At 40.0% G+C, this 10669-nt stretch overlaps 1 protein-coding gene across 1 annotated transcript in view; it reads left to right on the top strand.

Moving 5' to 3' along the window:
* The first annotated feature begins 4040 nt into the window (after window positions 1-4040).
* The window catches only part of LOC119766078, a 55339-nt gene continuing 48710 nt past the window's right edge, over window positions 4041-10669 (top strand). The window contains exon 1 of the mRNA XM_038250459.1: window positions 4041-4221. Coding sequence (XP_038106387.1) covers window positions 4041-4221 — 181 coding nt within the window. The remainder of the gene's footprint in view (window positions 4222-10669) is intronic.

Raw genomic sequence — 10669 nt, 5'->3', positions numbered from 1 at the left:
GTTTTTGCTCATACCAACCTCTGACATTTTTGCCGATTTACATGTTTGTAGCCCCTTATTTTTTATGTTTTCCAAAAAGTTGTGGAAGCGGCTGTTTTTTTTTGTATTTATGGAATTCAAATTATTTTAATTGAATTAACATTAAAATATTTTCATAACTCATACATTATTTTTCTGAACGTCTAGTGTTTTTGTGGAATTTTTTTTCTTTGTATTAAAATGATGTTTCATGTCTATTTTGCTCAAACATTTAATATTATGCCCATTTGAAATGTTAGTATTGATTTCAAAATGTTCAAAATATTTTTTTTCGAATAGGTTGGAAAAGTTGCTGTGATATTGGCATTAGAAAACGTGGGCTAGTTTGAATCAGATTCTGAAAACCTTTTTTCCTGTTTCTTTTCTTTTATTTGCTGAATTTTAGCAATCAGAGGTCGAATCTTCATTGCCGATTTTCTTAATTTTTCATAAAAAAAACATTTAGCAATGGACATTTTTTGGCACTATTTTAAAAAATCAAAAACGGGAATTTTTAAGTAAAAATTTAACTTAAGGTAGCTATATCTTTAAAACGGTGCACTTTATCAAAAAATCTGTGTAGCTACTTTTCGATTTTGAAAATTTATATTTGGTGGCAAAATTTTTGTTCATACTTCTCTTTGGCTCAAAAATTGCGGTTTTTTGTTCCATTAAACATATTTTTTTATGTAAAAAGATATGGATTTGTAGAAATTGATTTGTTATGAAATAGTTAATAACAAATCGACAAAATTGTTTTTTCAAACAAATCGGCAAAATTGTTTTTTCAAACAAATCGGCAAAATTGTTTTTTCCGTGTACCTATTTTTTCTAAATAGTCCTCACCAATACCTACAACTTTGCCAAAGACACAAAATCGTTCAAAAAATTCTTTCAAAAGTTACACATTTTCGAATATTTACGTGAACAGCTGCCAAAATTATATGGAGACTTGTATGGGTGAACCAAGGACAAACAAGGGAAGGCCCCCATGAAGAGAAAAAAAAAAAAAACAAAAAATATAAAAAAATAAAAGCAAGCAAAATCGGCCGATTCCGTAGAGATTTGCTCAGGAGTTTGTGTTGCAAACCATTGAAATTTGGTTGATTATTTTAAACTTAAAATGCCTTTTACTTAAATTAAAAAAAAAAGTAAATTCATTTTCATTTTCATAATAATAACAGCAACCTCTGAATATTTTGATAAATTATGTTTTTTTTAAAGAGGTCATTAATCCGATACCAGTTTTTTTAGCGTAAATAAAAAAAAAATATCGGAAAATTTGAATATATCTTGTCAATTTGTTGTTATATTGCAATTTTGTCGCATGTGCATTTTGGGCCAAATTTAGTTATTAAGACTGCCATTTTTCGCATTTCACGTTCACGTGCATGTCAAACTACTGTATACGTTATTGATTATAACTCGGCATATCAGCAACTCAATTCAACTGAATTTCGGGACAAATCACAGAACAGTAAGCCAAACAAAATGTGTTTGTATTTGATTACATAGCGTTGCTTCAATATAAAAACAAATAAACTTTTTTGAAAATGTCTTATTTATGTAATGCAATTGTATAGTAATTTTTTGTTGATAAACTCGGAAAATTTGTATTTATTTTCAAACTATTAAAAACAATTTAATCGGTAAGATATGGCTGAGCAAGGTTTAAAGGGTGCTTTTGATAATATTGATTTGTTTTTTTTTTCATTTTATAAAAAAGGCATTGTGTTCGAAGCAGATGAGACATGAAGAAGACAAGCTTGATTGTAATGTATTTCTACGATAATCCATCCCCATTCAAGTTAAACGCTAAGGTTCAGGAAATTGTGTACTGTCGCAAATGGAAGAATGTTGTCAAAACTAAAAAAACACGTACGCTCACACTCTTCTGGCTATAAACTTTTCCGATTTTCCAGTTAAGCACATACATTTAACAAACTCCCACACCATCAATCGATCGATGCATGGTGCGAGCGAGGAATGTCGACACTTTCGATTTCTATAGCGACACCCCTGCAGCCAACATGCACGTCAAACGTAGGAGGGACACTTTTGACAGCAATTGCCACTCTTGGGAAACTGTAGGAAAACTTGTTCGCAGTGCTCATTTTTTTGCTTTAGAGTTTTTTTTCGTACAACTTTTGCGACATCCATCGTTCACCCTCCTTGGCGAAAACAGAGCACATAGTTCGATGTGAAGTAAAAATTTTGTCGGCAAACAGCATCCAACCAACCCCCGGAGAAATCGTCTCAGCAGGTGTTTTCATCACGTGGTAGTTTTCCCTGGTTAACTGGGGTAATATCGTCACCACTATGGGAAGAAAAGTCTGCGGGAAAAAAGTTGCTGCACATTTCAAGGAGTATGATATGACAACTTTTTTCCTCGTCGAGGGAAAACTTTCGACGAAATTGTAGTTTTCTGTTGAAAGTAAACGAGTCGGAAGAATAAGTTTGACTTGAAGTTTCTAAGAAAATTATAGTTTTAGTATTGTATGATGATGGTTCAATCATAAATTATTTTAAGATATTTATCAAAACTCAGTATGAAAAAAAAACAAGGTCAGCTTTTGAACAAAAAAAAGTATCTTGATTTTCTGAGATGAATTTCCCGTTTCTGCGTAAATTAGATATGTGCAAGCATAGCTATAAAACCTAAATGTTCTCAGCTAAGCTGTTGCTTCTCCACACCCAGCCGCAGGGCGGGTCGTTTTGTAAAAACCTGAAATGAATGGGGGAACGTTCAAGGGACTCAAAATAGGTAAGAGGTACTCCGCTTCGCGTGCGATGACTCCAAAAATATCCAAAACTGAACGAGGCCACCCGTTGTCCGTCCGAACAACCAGTCACCTGTTCGCTCTGGATCCTCACAGGATAATTTCTACCCCCGCACCAATCGCTGCGACGGGAAAAGACCCCAGGCTGAGATTCCCAAGCAGCCTTGCACTTGGAGTAAAACAACAGTAACAAAAACGTGGAGACGTCGAATGCGAAGCGAGGGACCTCTAGACCCGTGCAACTAATCTGGCGAGAGAGACATTTCGTTCACCAAAATAACTACGCTAACAACGTCTTGGGGGTGGTGAAAAACGAGATATATTGCATGCTAAATGTGGTTTTTAATTGTACATTTTTAACCTAGGTTTAAGTTACATGTTTGTAGTGTCCTACATATCTCACATCAAGCTAGTAAGATGTGTCGTGAATAGTTGAAGCAAACAAAACTTCAAAAATTAAAGTGTAAAACGTTGCACCGCTCAAAACTTTTCTTACCGTCGTGATCGCTAAGTCCCCGTGTGATACCCGCGAGTGCTAGTTTCGTACGAGCCCACCTGTCGTGCTGTTATTTTTGACGACAAATTTTCGGTATCCAGTAGAATAACGTGCACTGCCATTGTTGCTGCCTCCCGAGTTGACCGTATCAGTCCTCGATACCACGCACACTTTGCTTGGTACTCACGCTCGTCTGAGATAGTATGGCTAGCCTGTCGAGGACCCCTCCTGGTGTTGGTCACTTGATCGACGTAAATTCAGCAAATTCAGCAACAAAACGACGAAGAGAGGAGGTAAACAACCAGTCCTGGGAATCCTGGGACAATTCGCTGGAAACCGAAACTGGTCAGACTACAAACTCACTGACGTTGGGAGCGGCGGTTAAAATGCTCATGGGTCAGTTCACCGAAACGAGAGCTATGATTGATGGTCTTCGCAACGACATCAATACTAAAATCGATGCCGTCAAGTCTGACCTGGAGGAAAAGTTGAACGATGTGAAGCTCGATATCAACTCACTGAAGGTGGAGTGCACTACCAAATTCGCTACAAACGATGCTGCACTGAAATCGATAAACGACAGGCTTGGTAGTGTTTCACAAAACGTTGGCGCACTGGAGTTCCGCAACGAGCTGATCATCAGCGGCATCCCGTTCCAGTCCGGCGAAAATCTGTACGCGTACCTGCAAGAAATCTGTAAGGAGCTTTTACCCTCGACAAGTAACCCCCTGGCCAGCTGTAAACGGATGAAACTGGAGAGCCTGAAGAACGGTGATGAAAGCCTCGTCGTAGTAGAGTTTGCCCTCAAATCAGCCCGAGACGAAGTTTACAGTGCGTACATGCGCAGGTGTGACCTCAAACTGCGACACCTGGGACTAAACTCGGATCGGCGCGTTTACATCAACGAAAACTTGGACACTGCCGCGCGTAAGCTGAAGTCTGCTGCTCTAAGGCTAAAAAAAAAAAAAAAGGGCGGCAAGCTAGCATCCGTCTACACCAGCAAGGGGATAGTCTACGTGAAGCAGGCTGGAGGCACTTCATCTGTAGCCGTTTTCTCCGAAGAAGATCTGAACAAATTTACGTAACTATTGAATCGCCCTTTTATTTTTGAAGTTTGTCTAAATGTTGTATGTAATTCAAATTTGTAAAATTGTGAAAATTGTAAACCTATCAAATTATTTCATAGTATATTAGTACAGCCCTCTAAAAATTGTTTTCCTTACTTTACATGATGCCTAACCAACCGATTCAAACCTTCACGAATATTCCTGGAGCGGTTCTGAACGCAGCTTTACTCCCCGGTAAATTGAGCATTTGCCACGGAAACGCCCAGAGCATCTGTGCAAGGAGCTTCGGGAAACTGGACGAAATACGACAAGTTTTGACAGTAGCAAATATCGACGTGGCGTGTTTCACTGAGTCATGGCTGTCAACGAAGAAATCAAACCGCAGCGTCAGCATTGATGGATATTCTCTGATTCGCAACGATAGAGTTTACACGACTGGTGGAGGAATTGCAGTTTACTACTCAAAACGTGTTTCGTGTAGGAACGTTTTCCACACTGAATTGACTGCGGGTTCTGCTGACAGGACGGAAGGTCTGGCGTTGGACCTACACGTTGCAGCACATCGGTTGCTGCTGTTCGTCGTTTACAACCCACCCGGAAATGACTGCTCAAACTTTCTAGAGACTAAACTCGCTGAACTCGCTACTAAATATGAGGACATTCTTCTGATAGGAGACTTTAACACGGACCTGTTGAGGCCTAGCAACAAACGCTCACAATTCGAATCCGTTCTGCGAAATTTCTCAATCTGTCCGGTCAGTGAAGAAGCCACATACTTTCACAACAACGGCTGCTCTCAACTAGACCTGCTGCTCACCACCAGTGCGGAGAAAGTTTTACGTTTTGGACAAGTAAGCTTCCCGGGGCTGTCTCAGCACGACTTGATTTTTGCGTCGCTGGACTTTGATGTAGCAGAACCCTTACCACTACAACCTACCGTGACTACGTCAACTTTGATGCGCAGAGTCTGAAGGACGCTGTGCTCTGCATTCCGTGGAACAGATTTTACGAGTTTTCCGAACCAGAAGAGTCTGTGGACTTCTTCACGGATCAGCTCAAGACGGTACACGATGCTTACATTCCACTGAGAACCAGGTCAAATCGTAAAAAAGCCAACGCTTGGTTCACAGCGACTTTACAGCGATCCATGCTCGAACGGGATTTGGCGTACAAAGACTGGCAACACGCTACACCCGATTCCAAGGCACAGAAGCGACAACTTTACAACTTTTTGAGAAACAGAGCTAATGCTCTTGTGAAACGTGCTAAGGAGCAACATCTTAACGGCTTTCTGAGCAACACCAACTCGAACACTTTGTGGAAACGAGTACGTAGTCTTGGGATCGGAAAGGAGAAAGCACAGCATGTTTGCGAATTCGATCCTGACCAAATAAATCAAATGTTTCTATCCAACTTCACGGTAAACAGCACCGGCGATGGTTTCTCCAGACGAAGGCTACCCACACCGTTTAACTTCTCGTTTCGTCCCGTGCAGTACTGGGAAGTGGTGAATGCCATTTACGACATTGGTTCGAATGCAGCCGGTTTAGACGGGCTACCCATAAACTTCCTGAAAATCGTTCTTCCTTTGGTTTTCCGCCACATCACCCACATGTTTAACATGCTGATCGAAAAATCAGTCTTTCCCACCCGTTGGAAACATGCAAAGATCTTGCCTTTGAAGAAGAAACAAAACCTGAACAACATCACGAACCTACGTCCAATCTCTATTCTGTGTGCGATCTCCAAGGCGTTTGAAAAGCTGCTTGTTCGACAAATGACCCAATTCATCGACGAAAACCGTTTACTGTCCGAGCACCAAGCAGGTTTCCGGAAAGGCCAAAGCATCAAAACGGCAATACTTCGTGTCCACGACGATCTTAGCTCTACAGTAGACAAAAAAGGAGCTGCTATTCTAGTGCTACTGGATTTCTCGAAGGCGTTCGACACCATCCCCACGACAAACTCTGTGAAAAACTCCAAAACCAGTTCTTCTTTTCGGACCCCGCTCTGTTGCTGCTCAAGTCGTACCTGATTGACAGAAAACAAACGGTTTTCTGTGGCGATCAATCCTCTAGCTGTGGTGAGGTTACCTCAGGTGTCCCTCAAGGCTCTATTTTCGGACCCTTACTTTTTTGCTGTCATATAAATGACCTCCCAACCGAGCTCAAACACTGTTCCATACAGATGTATGCCGACGATGTTCAACTGTATGCTAAAGGTCTTGGCCCATGCGTACGGGAGCTGTCCAGAATGGTGAACGCCGATCTTCAGCGAGTTTCCGAGTGGTCCCAACGAAATGGTCTTCTCGTAAACCCCACCAAAAGCAAAGCAGTGTTCGTCCGAAGCCAAAATCGGAGAATTGCTGCTCAACCTTTGCAAGACATCGAGATGGATGGCATGCGAATCGAATGGGCTGATAAAGTTATCAATCTGGGTTTCGTGTTCCAAAACGACCTGAAATGGGATGGCCTGGTGGCGCAACAGTGCGGGAAGATATACGCTGGTTTGCGCTCCTTGTACAGCTGTGTGCCAACCGCGCCTGTTTCAACTAAACTAAAGCTGTTCAAGACATTAATCCTGCCCCACTTTTTGTTCGGAGACTCGTTCCTGCTTAATCCAAGCGCAAGCTGCTTCAATCGTCTTCGAGTTGCTCTCAACTGTTGTGTACGCTATGTATACGACCTGAACCGCTACGCCCACGTGAGTCATCTGCAGAAGAACCTGATTGGATGCCCCATACAGAACTTGTACGCGTATCGTTGCTGCGTTTTCCTGAGAAGGCTGATGGCGTCCCAGTTTCCACCTGTACTGTATCAAAAGCTTATCCCGTGCCGAGGTCGCCGTCTGCAGAACCTTGTGATTCCAAGAAACAGCACGCAGACCTACGCAAATTCCTTTTCGTGAGAGGTGTGGCTTACTGGAATTCATTACCCGTGGCAGTAAAATGTTCGACATCGGAAGTGATCTTTAAGAGAGGCTGCCTTGAATTTTTAACCAGCTTTAACTTTGCCTGAGGAAACCGCAAAAGTCAAACCACTGTCGCGCCCGGAGGTCCGGGGCCCCCCTAACCACAAGCCAAAGGAAGAGTGGAATAGGGACAACCCCCCGGCTCCTCCGGGTTGCCTGGAAGACACGACGCAAACTGGAGAATCCACTGAGGCGCTCGGGAGACCTGGGGCCCCCCTAACCACACGTTACAGGAATAGTGGAATAGGGAATACCCCCCGGGCTCCCGAGTGCCCCTGGAAGAGGTCGTATAAAGGGGCAAACCCCCTATCCCCTCGGACGAACCCTGGACGACGCTGAGAAATACAACCCATGACGACTACAAGGAAGATGACACGTGCCTGAGGACTAATCCGTCTAGTGAAATCCTAGTTTTGAAATTTTAGTTTTTAATGTAGTTTTTCATTTAGGTTATCAAATTTTATGTAAAGAACCAATGTAACATTGAAAGCAGTAATTTTAAAAGGTGGAAACCTTACACTGCTAGAAATAATAAACAAACAAAGTAGCAGCAAATTGGGTGGCATGCTCACCTCTTCGCACCCAGCGTAACAACATGGTCCGCACAGCGTGAAACCGTTTTTCGCGCCAAAAGTTTATTACACTCTTATAAAGCAATGCATAATTAAGCATCGTTTCGCGTTGACTCTCTATTGGGAGTTCCGTTGAAATTTATGTTTTGCTCGAGTTTCCTCGTTGTTTTTGTTTTGTGTCGATGAGGTCGAGTTTAAGAACTTTTTTGTCAAGCTTTAGCACAGTAGCAGATACTGTGACTATGTCGTAAAGATGGTGTAAAGGCAATTAATTTTGATTGCGTTTCCGCCTCTGAATTCCGCATAAAGTCTTTCAGGGATTGTTTTTTTGCTCGTCAACGCAAAAAAGGCTACTCTGCAATGTGTTCGTTTCCAGAGCAGCATAGATCGAAAACATTAAAACCGATGCTACGAGGGAAACTAATAAAGAGCTACGCTGGAGAGCTTTGCGATTGTCCCGATGGCTAAGGAGGAGCAAATTTACGAGCCAGTAATTAGTAAGTGTTGCACAGAGATTTTCCTCTTCGATGCTAACGTATGGTTGAGTATTAGGTTAGGGTAGAGTAGTCATCAATGAGACACGGGGAACAATGATAAAATGGCTCTCACAAGTCGTAGTTTCAACCAATCAGGCTCATATTTGGGGGAAAGGTGTGTCTACTGAATACACGTATGCCATATTAGTGGCTTTGGTTATGGACGCTCCCTTTAAAAGTAATTCATAAATGTTTGATTATGGGGTGTAAAAGTAAATTATGGACAAAAAATACTTTTTCGCTCGTAGGCTGCCATTTACACCAAAACTAATATTTCTTCAAATTTCTTTCGACGTTCCATAGGGATTGCAATATCCTTTCATTAGATTTGGCCAAAATTTTGAATATATCCAGAATCCAGGGCTGTCTCATTGTTCCCCACTCATTTCAGCCCATGGGCAACAATGAGACACTTTGATTTTTCTTCAATAAACTTTTCAAAATCGATGGAAATCTTTCAAAACATGAATTAAAAGTGATTTTTGGCATATTTATAGAGTTTAAACTTTATTTAACCAAAAATACTAAGTTATTTGGTATTAATATATGGATTTTACAAAATTTCAATACCTTTTAGTGTAACTTTTGTTATTAAAAGTTTCATGTTGGCAAAATTGCTCTAAAATTTTCAAGGCAAGTCACCTGCAATGGAACAATACAAAAACATGATGTTTTGCTAGAAAAATGTTCGATTTTCGTAAAGTGTCTCATTGTTCCCCAGCTGTCTCATTGTTCCTGCCGAGTGCGTCTACAATGAGACAGTTGAATAACTCTGGCTGTGGATGTCGGATCGATCTCATTTTTGATCAATGTTAGAATACATTAAAAGAAAGATAATGCAACTAAAAGCTCATTTAAACATGCTAATGAAAAAATTTGAAAAATCGTTGAAAGTTGAAAACCAAAAGTGTCTCATTGATGACTACCCTACCCTACTCATTTGTTTTTGTTATGTTGGACTTCCTCTTGAAAAGCGGTGGACTTCTAGTTATTTCTGCATGTAACTTGATTTCTAGGTTAAAACACAAATAACACAATCACACACAATACCAAATAAAGATTTCTCATGATAAATATATTGGTTTTAATAACTTTAAATCATTTATAGAGCCTCAGTAGATCAATTCGACAAATATCCTTTAAGGCTAATTGGTTCTCCGTGTGAATATTGAAATTTAAATTATGTGAGATGTTATCTACGTTTTTGTAAATTGACTTTTCAAGGCATGGTTTTTTGACTTGAATTAAACGATTCCTTATGTTCCAAGGAACGCAATTTTGGGTCGTTGATTTCTTTATTAAAATTACACCTGGCCCGGTTCACATGGCTAAGCTCATAATAATCAATTCGGATCGTTTTACACCATTCGGCAAAGTTGTATGGAACTGAATTTCCTACTACAATATTACATTTGGATAAGTTCGGCCGAGACCTGCGCCAACTTCCGGTAAACTTCTGACGTTTGTTTCCCATATAAACCTCATCAATCACCAGCGATTACTTAGGTTTTGCTGCCAAAATTTCAATTTCTCTTTTACAAAACATCAAAGAAAATGTTCGAAAATATGTAACTGTCTCGAGAATATTTTTTTGATCGATTTGTTATCATCACAAAGTTGTTACGGTCAAAACTTATTAAAAAAAGGAAAAGAGATTTTTAAATTTTGCGTTTGATCACAAAACTCGATTAAAACATGCTTAAAAAAAATTACACAGAATGTAACTTTGATGTGCAATTCACAATTGATAGCTCTGGTAGCCATTTTCACCCTACATTTTTTCTTATTAATCTTATAACTTATGGTAAAATTGATCAAACTGGTCGCTTCAGGTTGGAAATGATCCAAATTTGTCTTTTTTTCCAAAATTGACTAAATTTTCAACTGGATTTTTTTTAATTATATTTAAGAAAAAACCCCATTGGTGCGTTATGGTACCCCAATAGAATCTGTAATATCCCCATTAGAATTGGAATATATTTTCCCCTTTGACAGCTGAGCAGTTCTCTACGAAATCGATCGTTTTTTTTAATTTGAATTTTTGTATTTTTTTATCCGGCTGAAACTTTTTTGTGCCTTCGGTATGCCCAAAGAAGCCATTTTGCATCATTAGTTTGTCAATATAATTTTCCATAGAAATTTGGCAGCTGTCCATACAAAAATGATGTATGGAAATTCAATAATCTGTATATTTTAAAGGAATTTTTGATCGATTTGGTGTCTTCGGCAA

The sequence above is a fragment of the Culex quinquefasciatus genome, chromosome 2 (assembly GCF_015732765.1).
Source record: "Culex quinquefasciatus strain JHB chromosome 2, VPISU_Cqui_1.0_pri_paternal, whole genome shotgun sequence".
Taxonomy (NCBI): Eukaryota; Metazoa; Arthropoda; class Insecta; order Diptera; family Culicidae; genus Culex; species Culex quinquefasciatus.
This window is presented reverse-complemented; position numbering and strand designations above follow the sequence as displayed.